At 39.2% G+C, this 14124-nt stretch overlaps 1 protein-coding gene across 1 annotated transcript in view; it reads right to left on the bottom strand.

Annotated features, from left to right (window-relative positions):
- LOC306703483 (protocadherin-15-like) overlaps window positions 1-14124 on the bottom strand; it is a gene marked incomplete at its 5' end in the record, with an annotated part of 129040 nt that overhangs the window by 17549 nt on the left and 97367 nt on the right. Inside the window, 6 exons of the mRNA XM_079169461.1 lie at window positions 213-389; window positions 1447-1535; window positions 3499-3714; window positions 8032-8159; window positions 11653-11793; window positions 13075-13184. Coding sequence (XP_079025587.1) covers window positions 213-389; window positions 1447-1535; window positions 3499-3714; window positions 8032-8159; window positions 11653-11793; window positions 13075-13184 — 861 coding nt within the window. The remainder of the gene's footprint in view (window positions 1-212; window positions 390-1446; window positions 1536-3498; window positions 3715-8031; window positions 8160-11652; window positions 11794-13074; window positions 13185-14124) is intronic.

Here is a 14124-nt window from a genome sequence, read left to right as displayed (position 1 = left end):
CTTTGTCCCTTTCTAACCACACCCCCCCCTTGTTCTCCCTGGTATTATCCCCTTTTCTGTGACACATGGGAAGATTGGATAAACAAACTCTCAAAAAAGAAAGTAAAGGCAGACCTGCAGGGAAGAAGCGATGCAGCACGGCACGGACATGTGAACATACATGTAAACCAAATGGAGGACTATACTCCTTGTAATAAAATACACCCACTCACTTGAAAAGTTCCTTGGGTGAAATGGCCCTGTTGGTGAGCGGGTCAATGGCGTACACCATCAGGTCCGACTTACTGTAGTCCTCTAGTTCAAAACCATCGCCATGACGACGTGGCCCGATTGACTCTACAATCACTTTGGCACCTGGAATCTGGTCCTGGACGTGGCGCTCCAAAACGCTGAAATGAAAACAAAACCACAGGTCAAACTTATGTAAGGAAGGCAATAACGGCGTAAATACACCAAAAACCAGGTTCGCATTAGTTCAAATATTTTCTGGCACCTCTGTGCCCGAAGCAGTATCAGAGCCACCGATCTTAAGCACTCCATTCTGGCAATGATTGTCTCATTGGGCGGCTTTTTGCTTCACAACTGGGCTCTTGGCAAAGCAAGGCTTTGGTAATGCTGTTCAGGCAGGGAGAAATCCACACCTCAAATTACAGCCAATAGAGAAATGCTTTGCTGTCTGCCTTTGCCAAGGTGGATAAACAGTTTGAGCACTCAGGTAAAATGGCCCGGGATCATGAAAAGCACTGTGCAAAATCGTAGACCTCTCAAATGTCATCACTGCGAAGAGCTTAACATGACTAATGTGTGTGTTTGTCAGCCTAAAGAGCAGTGCCATTTGTGTGGGAGAGACACAGCAAGCTCTTGAAAACAACTATTAACACCCATTTGCCTTTTAGATTGACTAATTAGATTAAACACGGTGCCCCAAGAGCTGATAAAAGACGTTTCATGAATCGCTCTCATTAATTAATTTGGACCAGGAAAACAGACTATATAGGATAGACTCAACCGTTTCATTGGCTAATCCATGATCCTAATAGATAACAACAGACAAGTTGTATGTAACATTTTATGTCCAATTGTCGTTTGGGACAGCTCAATCATATATGTCACTCCAGGCCTTCTAAAATAATTGTATATGCAAATGAAGGTGCCACCTTGAACCGAGTGAACCCCTTATCATAGCGCCGCACAAAAAGATGAAATTCATTTTCCAGTGTCAATTAACAAAAGGAATATTAGAGGGTAAGGAAATGTCCTGAAAATAATATGTTGTATGGATGAGAGCAAAATGAGTTAACGGTCATCTGTTGAAAGGTGAATATTTCCCCTTCTTATTAAACAGTAGCTTGCGTTTTATTGAAATGAACATGTACACTGATGTTGGTTTCTACTGATTTAACAAAGTAATACATTTTTTGTCAAAAACAATAAATGCTGCCTTACCTAATGAGCTGCTCTTTATACTCTTCCACTAAAGTGGGTGGGACAGTGGACACAACAACTTGCATGTCCAACGCGTTGACCACAGAAACCTGAGAGAGAGAAGGATTGAGGGAAGGAGAGAAATAACAGACCAAGTGGTAAAACAGACAGCAGAAAATAGAAATAAATTGCGATCAAGCCAGTGTGTCACATATGTCCTACTGTGAGTTTGGTCGACACATTCAAATGCTTCAGTCAAATCAAAAGGGACCCTCTAATTGCCTGCTTGCATTGGTGCGGCAAACTTAACAGGCTTTAATTCTGATGCCGCATATAAGTGCATAGGCAACAGCCACTGTGCTCTGAAGCCAAATCTCCCATGCGATTCCTGTGAAATTAGGTTTCCCCTTGAAAATTAACGAGCACCATGGTTCCACACTTGCTGCTCTCCCATAACCAGGCAATGTCCCAGACCCTCCTTCTGTCTCGTTAGAGGCTTGTTAGCCAGACATATTTCACTGAAACGAAAAATAATCCTTGCCACAGTCAGGAAAGATAAGCATTGAATTGGGAACAAAGCTGAACCCAATCACAGCGTGTGCGTGGGGAAATTATTCGGAAAAAGAAAGCCAGAAAAAGACGAGAGACACCCATTTAGGCAAACACACGCACAGACACACACGAATGCACGTGATATGTACAATATGTGTTAATACACATTGCTGAAAGAAACAGTTTAATTAGATCATCAGCCGGTGTCGTGTGTCCTCTACCTACTGTGAATAATTCAATAGAATGGAACCAAAACATTTGGCACTGAGTAAACACAAACAAAAAAAAGCAATATCTAGGCTCATAATGAACAAATTAGTTTGGGAAAAAAAAAAGAGGTTTCAAAATTAATACACCGGTGTTTCTTCATGGGAGACATCTTTTGATAGACTGACATAATTAATAAAACAGACTTTCGTGCCAACAATTCTGCTGCATAAAGTATTACTCTATAAAACAAATAACATGTTTATGGTGTACTCCAGCGACTTGATATTGAACTTCCAGAAAATAGTAAGTAAGTAAGTACGTTTTATGTATAAAGAGCTTTTCACAGACATTAGTTACAAAGTGCTTAACAGGAACATAATTACAAACATACAAAATAAATATACTTACAATAATTTACATTTAGAATGAAAAAAAAAAAGAATGGTCAAAAAGATAGAAATATGTGCAGGAGATGCTAAGATATCCTGACTTTTACTAGGTCAAGCTAAAAAAACACTTCCCATATCGCAACTTGAAATGTCCTTTCTTACACCTTCTTCTTCTATTATTACGTTTATAATGCAGACTTATCTGTCTGTTTAATATAAGGCTAACTCTTGGTTTGTTTAGCTTAGTACGAAGACTGGAAACAGATGTAAAAAAAAAAAAAAGCCTGGGTCTGTCCAATGCTAACAAGTCAAGCAGACTTTACTGATTAAACAAAAGAGATGTAAAGTGTTAATCATTGAGCTTTAGAGGTGCTGGTTGGTGGATTGTGTTATCTTTGGACAGAGCCAGACTAGTTTCCCACTGTATCCAGTCTTAGTGCTAAGCTAAGCTAACTGGCTGCTGACCATAGCTTCATATTTATTATACAGACATGAGTGTGAACTCTGCCAGAAAGCAAATGAGTGCATTTCCCAAAATGTCAAACTTTTGTGTTAAATATCCCAAAAGCCCCATCCGAGTTTACTAAAGTGATGACCCTTGAGTAATTTTCTCAGACATGACAAAACGTGTTAAACTCCTCCAGAGCTACAGAAGATCTCACTCAACGGTGTTCACAGTCTGACTTTGACGCCGGGATGCTCCTTTTGATAAGGCTCCTCTATAAATGAATTATAGACAGATGACATTGAAAACTGATTTCATATTTCAAAGGACCGTTCTCTGCAGAGATACCATACTGTGGAAGCCACATGCAATCAATATGCCACTGGTGTGCAGGTGACCAGTGTGCACACAGCCCAATACCCGTGCAGTATAGATATTGATCAGCATACATATAAAGGCACAATAATGGATACTCACCACCACTTCAGCACTGCTGCTGAGACCTTTTCCATAGTCGTCTGTTGCAATAACTTCAAACCTGAAGTAGGACCTGCGCATATTTCGAAACATCATGGCCGACTTGACGAGACCCGTGTACGTCTCGATGACAAAGCTGTCCTGGCCCTCTGGTGTGGGTGGGATAATCAGGCGGTATGCCATCTCACTGTAATTCCCAGTGTCCTTATCAGTGGCCTGTAACACAAATGCAGCACACACACATAGAAAGTTAGTCAGGAAACTAACTGTGTTATACTCAAAACAATAACAAAAAGAGAAATGTGTCATGGAAAGAAAAGTATTGATTTAAGATTTCAATACAGCCTGAGCTAGAATCCACCGATCATTGCCTGAGCCCTTGACGGTGTGATGGTGGCTGAAAACACTGAAGGCGGGATTTTCTTGTTCGACCCCCCCCCGTGATGCATCAATCTTGCATTGATTTACTACACAAACTGTGAAGCCATGTGAGAAATTTAAACGATTCAATAATCTGAAGACAAGCCGTCCGGCTATAGAACGTCTTGAGGGCAGCGTTGCCTTTAGTGCAGCCATGATTTTTGCCATGGTGTTAAGAAATGTTATCTAATAATGTCAGAACCATTGATAGATAACCATTATAACATTGTGTGGAACTACAGCTGGCTGGAGTGGGAACCACCGACAGTTTGGCACATATTTTATGATCACAGCAAACTTAAACATGAGGTGAACGAGTAGAGTTTTAAGTGATGCCCTCCTATCCGTTTTTTTTAATATATTGTTTCTATTTGGTAAAGCTATTACAAGTTAGCAAAGACTTTTTGATTATTAAAAATAGCATTTCTTAAATCAAAACTAGAAAATGACCTGGGTTAAAAAAACAACATTAAATCAACAAAAACAACATATCATCTATGAGTATCATAATCTCCATGAAGTTTGTCAAACCACACTGTGTCATCGTTGGCAAAGCAATTCAGAGCGCTTGTCTGTAGCAAGTGACACTGATTGATAGGAGCAATCTCTCCTTTTTTCTCCAGCTATTGGAAGAGAAGAGGAGGGGGGGGGAGGTCCCACTGCAAGGGCTGCATAAATCAACAGAGTGAGATATCCTCGTTGGGTGAAGACAAATTTATCGCAAATATGTACTCATCATGTATGTAGGGCAAACCTTTTAAAAGTTGTTGAGGACACTGAGGGGAAACTGTCACAGAGTGAGGTTTGTTTGCAAGCTGCCACAAGACAACAAAGTACAACAAATGTATAGATTTGGATGGTTTACGTTAAAAATATAAACATTAAGGCATTTGCTTGTTGTTCAAAAAAAGCTTTTTTCACTCTTTTTTAAAACAGTAAAGAGCCAGAGAGGCTCCTGAAAAAGAAATTGGTGACCCATGAATCCAATGACAAGGAGCAGGGGGTAATTACGCAATCAGATCTTTCTTCTGAACAGAACACTTTTACCGTGCTAATGAAATATTTTCCACTTAACTTTCCAAACCACTGCAACCCGTCTGGCACTGCAAAGTGCATTTGCTGACATACAGATGTCTGCAAATTACTCCTTGTGACTATATAATGTGACGATACTATTTTGGACTAAGTGTCAGAATATGTCAAATGTTGACGGTATTTCTCCAGAGAAAGCAGCGCTCAGCCTTATACCTAATGAAGTCAAGTACAAACACTTCTCACTAGCCATACTCCAAAGAAGCCTCGGCCCAGGGGAAATTATAGATAGCACTTGACCCATAATTCTACATGTTGGTGTCGATTCCAAGTTAAAGGAAAGACAGGAAAGGGATTCTGAGCTGGTCGAGAGGTTTAAGCTACTGCACAGTGTTTAGCCATTGATGATTTACTGTACATCTGAGCCTACACGAGATATGTGTTTACATATTCAGAGCTCTTGGGCATATTTTCTAATTATCATCATCATTCCTTATCTGAACGCTCCCATGACTTCAATCCATGTTTTTACGGTTTCAGTTTGTACATCATTATTTTTACACATTTCTTCTCACACACAAAATCTGATTCCTAATTGCTATTGTAACATAGTAAGTATATGTATTTTCAGTTAAAACACATTCTAAGTAATTACATTTAATGGCATCCATGCCAAATTAATTATTATTTTCTCCATTCCATTTACATTTGCCAGTTACAGGGTCCCGGTATGTCCTGATGGTATGGCATCCTGGGACACTAACAGTAAATGGATCTGATTCATTGTTAATGTTATTAGTTACACCTGTGCTTTTCCTGCTCTGGAAAATCAAGATGTCTATCCAAAACTCTATTAGTTACAGTCCCCTTGACATTTCTCAATGGGTATCTGTTTCTGAAATTGTTTTACTGTACAACAAATGTTAGATTGAGTTAAATCAATCTCTAGTTTTTAAATAGCAAAGCCCTTATGCGATTATTAACCAGATACATATGACAATGTAGGATCAAGAATGAGACCGTACAAAAAAATGCACACTGAGCTCATACTTTAACCAATTGAATTACCAAGTATTAATAAAAAGCTCATGTCACGTGCATGGACATACATATGTGTCAGACTAATATTTTAAGACAGTTATAAACATGAAGACCCATCCAACCACACAATGATCATGTACTGTATAATGGTTCTAGGCTGAATCTCCTACAGTGCCCATACCCACTATATGCCATTCTGCGATATCTCTTCAACCTTGAAGACTTTAATTAAATATAACACACCCAAACATTGACCATACAAAGTGCATTGTAACAATGCTTCAACATATTATATTTAAGTTTAACATACTTGTGTAATGATGAGGTATTAAGTTAATGTTCAGATAATGCCTGTGCAAACCATTTTGACATTTTCTGCATGTGATTATTAAGTGATTTATTTATTTTGATAGGTATCTCATGCCTGAATTTCTTCACATGCAATCTTCTGTAAATATATGCTAACAGCATGTTTGGAGTTGTCAAATGCAGTAAAGAAAGAGTCACATAGCTTAAATAAGCCCTGGAGAAATGTTTCTGTCCTATGAGAGTTCTTTTTCTTTTTAAAGTTATAACATAAAGATTAAGGATAAGCTCATTTCCTGCAAAAAAAAAGCAACCCATGACTTTTTTGAGACCATCAATAAAATGAATATAATCCCCGGCTGCCCCTGGTATTCCAATCTTTTACTTTTAGACAGCAAAAAAATTCTCTTGGGGATTTAAAGGTTGAGTGACAGCTCTCTCCTCTGTATCCTTTGATGATTTGGGCTGATTTCCCCAGCTGATGGAAGGTCTTAAATACTTTCTATGAAATCTCCCTTTATGACCTTTGTACTCCCGCTTGCCTGCTGTATATTACACCTTCTTCATCTTTCCTCAACTATTCTCAAGACACCATTGGCGTCCATAATACTGTAAAGTTCCCATGTTTCTGGCCAGTTCAATTTAAACTACAGTTACAGGATACAGTTCCTCCCAATTAAGTTTCGTTCAACATTCATCATTCTTATGCAGCGTAAAAGTCTCGAACCAAACAGGCAAATGAGTTTGCTAAAATTGCACCAAATGATGAAACGCCAACGTATACCTATTTATAAGTCTCCACTTAGACACATTTCTATTTTCTGTCGTTAAGTGGAGGACACTCAGCTGAAAATCAGTTTTCAAGGTACAGGTTAGTTGTGGCCCATCAATTTCCTTCAGCTAAATTGCAACAAAAAAGTCCTGATTATATGCATCACAGAGAAGCATCACATTAAAGACAAAGCTTGGCCTTGGCCATGCTACACTAAGTCGTGTTCTGGGGAATCAAAAAAGTGAAAAACACCCGTCGGCTGATGTAGAGTATGTGTAGTGGCGCCGCTATTACTATGGTGGCAAAGTCAAGCTGATGACACTCGATCACTGACATTGAAAGCAGAGATGTTTGGGTTGATCGTGGGCAGAAAATATAATCTACATCAAATTCCTGATCTCAAATTGTTAATGACGTAGGCTTTGGTGGCTGGAGAGAAGGAGAATTCACAGAATTTTGTTTTAAATTCACCCGACACATTAACGGTGTGGGGGACAAAAATAGGATTTTGAAAAGTGAAAATTACATTTTTGCACGCATTAAAATACTGCATACTTCATTACAAATAAGACACCCTTGACAAAATCACAAATCTGTTTCACCTTCACCTAAATGCACGACTGTTTGTCAGCTGTAGTGCTGATTCGATTTTGAACACAAACACAAGCCTGAGGACACACCAACACACACCCACGCATACAGAAACCAGACAGACAGTGAAACCTCCTTGGCAGAGCAGGCTGATAATCAGACAGGATGTCCAGCCATGCTTCTGTGAACATACTGGGATTACACTCTGATGAAGAGATGTAGCGAGTGATAGTGGGTGGAGATGAAACTGAGTTGCAGAGAGCAGATCGGAGGAATTCTCCCACCATGGCCGCAGGGTAAGTGTTGAAGATGTGGGACCAGAGTCAGGCACAAACCAACAAGAAGAAAGACCAGAGCTGATGTTTTCTTACCACTATCTTGAGCACAGAGCTGAAGATCTTGCTGTCCTCCGTCACGCCGCCTATGTAGAGCCTCCTGGAGAAGACGGGTGGGTGGTCATTCTCATCCTGCACCTCAATGTACACCTTGGCTGTGTTAGCTGCAAAAAGCAAATGGCGACAGAATGCATTCAAGTCCTTTGGGGTGATACAGATCGAGTACATAGCATATTATAAGGCTTAAAGTCACTTCAATTCATGTGAAGCAAAAAACAAATAACTCCAGTGTGTGTACTTCAATGTAAAACAATTCAAGCATCTGATAGCCAAGGTTTGCTGCATCCTCGCAGAATAAGAATTGGGACACACGTGCCCAGAAAGTGTGTCGTCGCGGCCATTAGCTGTTGAATAAACACATCTCTGAAGTCATCCGAACTGGCGTTGATCAAATGTTGCATAATTTAGCCTCAAAATTGTCATGTCAATATATTTTTTTCATGGTCCACAACTTCAAAAGACAGCTTGAAATCACTTCCCAGAATATTTTGAAAGTTAATCATCGCTGAAAACTTCACAGTATGTCTTCAAATGAGATCCTGTGTCTGGCCATTGCCAATGAAATCTATTTCCTTTATTTTTATATTGGGGAGTCAGATTCCACTAGATTTTTAAATCTGACTGAAAAATGTGGGAATATTGATGCTATTTGCTTGTTTTCGTTTTGACCAAAAGTGGAAATACCCACTCTTAGCAATTTTCAGCTGGAACGATTTTTTAAAGTGGATTTGTAATTCCATGCTGTAAAGAAACACAAGTTCCCTTGGTCCTAACTCAACCCGTTCCAATGAAACAGTGTGCGCAGCTATTTTGGTGAAGCATACAACTTTGAGTCAATAATGAGGAGGTTCATTTTGTTTTCATTACAGTAAATATTTTGAATCGAGAGAAACTGGGTCTGAAGTGTGTTGATGACTTTTTCTCTCACTGCCCCACGATAAGTAGATCAGAAAAACAACTGAGCAAGTTTGCATTTTGTTTCCCAACCAATTACTGAGAACATTCACACTTTGAGTAAAATATGGCTCTGTGAAATAATACAAATGATGATGAAATCTTGCCTACGAAGCCATTAATGTTAAGTAAGGTCTACCTCGCATCATTTATTGTTGAGGAGTTTGTTTACCGGACAACTTGCTGCACTGAATAAAAGGCTCTGAAAGCTAAACTGGCAAGCAATACGCACATTATAGGAAATAAAGATTTGAAGGGCAGCCAATAATCAAGGAGAGGGGTTAGAGAAAACATTGTGAAAAAAGAAATGGGGAAAGGAGGCAGATCATTTGGTATTTTAAAAATACATTTGTTGGTTAACTGGTCTTTTTGTGAGGCTTGTAAAATATGAATCCTGCACCTTTAAAGAGAAAACACACATATATTGAGAATACAGATTTGTGCCACCTAATTCGTCACAGTTACAGCTATGCAATGAACAGCATAAATACATAGAGCATCCTTCCAACAATGCAGTTTAGGGAAAAAATATGCAGTGTCAAGGACCATTTTTCTCCTGGCGGCATGCAAAAATGTAAAGCCATGTGGCATTGGCGCTAAGGATGCACCAGGGGAATTGGACAAACAAAAACACAGCACATCAAATTACAGGCACGAAAGCCGGAGTGTGAGGCGCAGAGGGAGGACTCCAGGGGATAGAGAAGAGGTCTGAAGAGTCTCTCTCTCTTCCCTGTCCTTTGTAGAAAGTGGCTATATTTTATCCTCGGAGTATCAGGGTATAAAAACATAAATACAACCCTCCTCCTCCTTCCTCTCGCACACACTCATAAAGATGCATGAAAGAAACCAGTCCATTAAGTGGAGGGATTGCTGCTAAGGCAGAGTGAGCTTAAACATGCCGAAGAGTTTATCATTTAGAAAATTTTTGTTTAATTAAATCTAGTCGTACTCTAGATTATTACATAAATGTCAGAGTATGCAGGCTTATGCATACATATACAGTGTACTAGTCTTCTGACAAATCAGTCCAGCAATGATCTGATCATTTAAACTCAATACAGAGAAGAAAGAGTCACAGAGTCCTAATATAAGGTAATATAAGGGAGAAAAGAAACAGTGTCTCAACACTCTGCCTGTAGATGCCAGGGAAGTTCAATCCCCTGTCAGAGAGAGATAGTCCTCTACTTTACATCTATCAGACAAGTGATGTGTGTGTGTGTGTGTGTGTGCCTGCGTATTGTGTACTTGTGATTGCCGTCATTAGTATGTGACAGACAGATGGTGCTAGAAGGAGAGATGCAGGTAAAGTAGGCCATTGATAATTCAGTTCAAATGGATCGAGAGTGAGGTATGAAGAACCCAACTTGTTGTTAGCATTTCACAAAACATTTGTCAGTTAACGGTCCACAAACAAGCCCAATGATATTCCAGCCGAAGCATGGTCAAAAGAAGAGCGTTGTCTGAAGGGCTCAGCATGCGGACTATCAAACATGGGTGAACATATGCGCCATTATCCCCCATCGCGCTTGGTCTACAAAGATACGCCAAAGACAATGCAGTCTTGGACAGAGATCGGGGAAGCTGTTGGACGCAGCCAGGAAGAGACTGTGACAGCAGGCTTTTAGCTTCGCCTTTGGATGCGGTCGCTAGCACACAGAGGCCTTCAGAATGGGAACAAACTCTATGAGAATTTGCAATGATTAATGTTTTGTCACCCACCCTCGTTTTGGGGGAGTTCTTACTTAATTAAAACAAATGGGCTATATCTGATCGTTAGACCTTTGTGACGAATTTAGACAGGTCTTTAGTGATTTATGATAAGCTGCTTTTTAAGCAGATAGCGATATAAAGATAGAGATAAATCATATTATAAGGTTATTTTTTACAATCACCATCACTGATAGATTAGTTAAATGTCGATGCATTTATCACATACTTGATATTTCTACATAATCACACTCAACTTTTCAGATTACTCGCTGTCTAGCAGCGGCAGCTCGACAAAGAGCCAGCGCTCTGCGGGTAGAACGGAGGGTGTTCAAATATTAACCACATACTTAAAGCATTGAGTAATTCTACAAAGGAATAGAAAAAAAACTGCTGGTAATGCAGTTTAGTCACTTTAGTCTGAATGTATGAAAATGCCATAGTGGTCAACATAGAGTCAGACAAACAAGTAGACTGAAGTGTGAAACTGAACAGCCAATTACAGGCTGCAGTAAACCTGCCAACAAGTATACAAATGGATCAGTGCAGTGAAGAAAGGCAACAGTGCATAAAGCATAAAAGTGCAGCTATATACACTGTGACACAATGTTTTCCTGGTTTTGATCCACATTTGCAGGCGAACAGTGTCGGTAGCAGACATAGTTTTAATGTGTGAAGAGGCAGAATTAAGCATGTAATAATCCACACATACGTACAAACATATAATGCAGGTAAAAATGAATATAAATATGAGTGTTACAAACAGGCTGCAACATCCTGTATTTAACCATAATCTGTCACAGTGAGTGGATTAATATGATTAAATACAAATGCAGCATCTGGAATAATATGAACCAAGAATTTCATCCCTGATTTCCTACAACACAGCACAACTCAACCTCCATATTCACCCATTCATTGGATGCTATTTCTTACTTTTAGAAGGCACCCGCAGGTTGGACATGACAACCAGCATAGAGTCTGCCTGGACCCGGAGGACATAGCTGGTCACATTTTCGTAATCCAAAGGTTTAGCTATGGAGATGACACCGGTCCTGTTGTTCACCCGAAAATGACCTGGAAACAAACAATATCAGAGCACATGAGGTGAGTGGACACAAGACAAAACTAGGAGATAAGTAACATAATGGATGAATGCACTGAATACTGGACATACAGTAGTGTTCTGATCAGAGCTTTATGGCTCGGCTTTGTTTGCACTCTTGGCACAACACATCTCTGGGTCAATATTGGTAAAACGTGACTCTGCATGTATTACAACTGACTGCATTTATCCTCCCTCACAGGCTCTTTAATCTTGGTCCTTCAGTGCGAAGCTCAATGGGGCCTTTTTAGCACCCTTCACACAAAGAGCCTGCGACAATGTTGAGTTCAATTATACAGGTGCTAACACAGTTGTACATCTTGACACGTGCTATTAAAAAAAAAAGAGAAAAGAGTGAATAAAACAAGCAGTTGTTAGAAAATACAGAAATCACAAAAACAACTTCTAATGGAGGCTGCCTTAACAGCGTTTTTAAATCAAATGTTTAGTGTAAGCACAGATTAAAAAAATAAAAAATCACAGGAATACATCTGGCTATATAAAAAGACCATGCCTCAAAATTCAGAATGCTTTTCATTTTCCTGAGAATATTACTGCAAGGGTAGTAGAAATAGAGCACTCTGGTTAGGTCTCGAGCCTGCGATTTCCAAGAGCATCTAAGGAAAAGTGACTCTAGCTCATGTGTCCATGTGAGGTGCATGGTGGGAAGGAGTTACTGACTGCCAGCTTCCTACTGCACTCTTTGCTCTCTCCAGCACAGAGCTACGTCTCCGACTTTTGTCCTAAACACCTGAGCTAACCTCACACCTGTCTTGTCTTCTCTCTCTCTCTCCCAGGGAGTAATTATGCTCTTCAGACTTCATTTCAGTGTGAAACGCAGTCTACAGCGGCAAGTATGTCAAAACATTCTACTTCCAGACAAAGACAGGACAAACCCTACGGCTATGACGTGCAGCTTGCAATTTTCAAATTAAGTATTTAAAAATTGGTTTCTGTACCTTCTGATGTTAGTAAAAGCACATCTTATATTTTAATTGTTGTTCTAAAATATGGTTTGTGGACATCTGCAGTTGTCAGACAAAAAGGCTTCAAGTTGACAAGTTGATGCGCAGAAAAAATGTGTTTGCTTTATGCAGAAAAATACACGAAAAACAGGAACAAAAGAGCTTTGTGGCACAAACTCAGAGCCTACTATATCATTTGAGTGAGTGTGTTTGTAGGAGTGTTGGTGAACAACATTTTGTACTTTGAAAAAATACTTAATTGTATAGGATCTGTAGCACATACTCTACCTAGTTCATTTCCTGCCACAATGGAGTAGAAGATGGTTTGATTGATTGCAGCAGCTAGAATAGTCCCCACCGGTGTGCCAAATGGAGCCAGCTCACTAACCAGAGGAAACCTGGAAAAACATAGAACACAAATCATAACTCAGTGATCAATTGAGATGCATATTCCATAGATACAGTATTCAAATGGTCAATATGAATACAAAGGTTGTCATAGAAGCTACAGTATATCTATGTACATTATAAGAAACAATACAATGTTTGGAATAGATTCAAACTGATTAATTGGGATTAACTTCAATGAATTCCCACTTAGTGCATGGAAAAGATTCCATAGAGAAGAGTACATAGTAGGTATTAATTACTGTGATTGTGTAAATAATTAGTAAGTAATTTAACCATCTTTAATAATAACTTGTAATATTTTGGAAATAACTATTTCCCAAAAGCATTTATTTTGCCTCATAGTGTGTTTAATGGCTTCAATTCTGTATATATGTATTTATTAGAAAATATATCTATTTTTTCCAGCTTTTTCTTATATCTCAATATAAGTGTTAAAAAAGAGGGACTTATTGTTCCAAGGATTTTGTTGTTTCTTTCTTTTGTAATTTCTTTCAGTAGTTTTACCGTTCAAACATTAACTTCACTCAGGTCTCTCGATAACAATACACCACACCATTTTTTCCTTTTTGTTAAATTAATAAGTAAACCATTTTTTTCTAAGGGAGCACATTGTAGTCTGGGAAAACAATATGACACATAAATAAATAATTCAGAACTGCTTGGACCAATGCCATATCTTCCCACACATTCATTCAATAATAACCACATCGTGAGTAGGATAAGAACACTCAAAAGGTGAGAGCTGGCTTTGTATCTGAGTGTGGAGGTAAGGCCGTGAAGCACAGCTCTCATTTCTCAGCTCAGCCTTTGCCTCGACTGTCAACTATGGTCAAGAGCTTTGGGTAGTGACCGCAAGAATGAGATTGAAGATTAAAGCAGCTGAGATGAGGTTTCTCTGCAGGGTGGCTCGTCTTACTCGACTTGATA

This window comes from Pholis gunnellus (assembly GCF_910591455.1).
Source record: "Pholis gunnellus genome assembly, chromosome: 11".
Classification (NCBI taxonomy): domain Eukaryota; kingdom Metazoa; phylum Chordata; class Actinopteri; order Perciformes; family Pholidae; genus Pholis; species Pholis gunnellus.
Note: the sequence above shows the minus strand (reverse complement) of the source record. Positions and strands in the feature narration are given on the sequence as shown.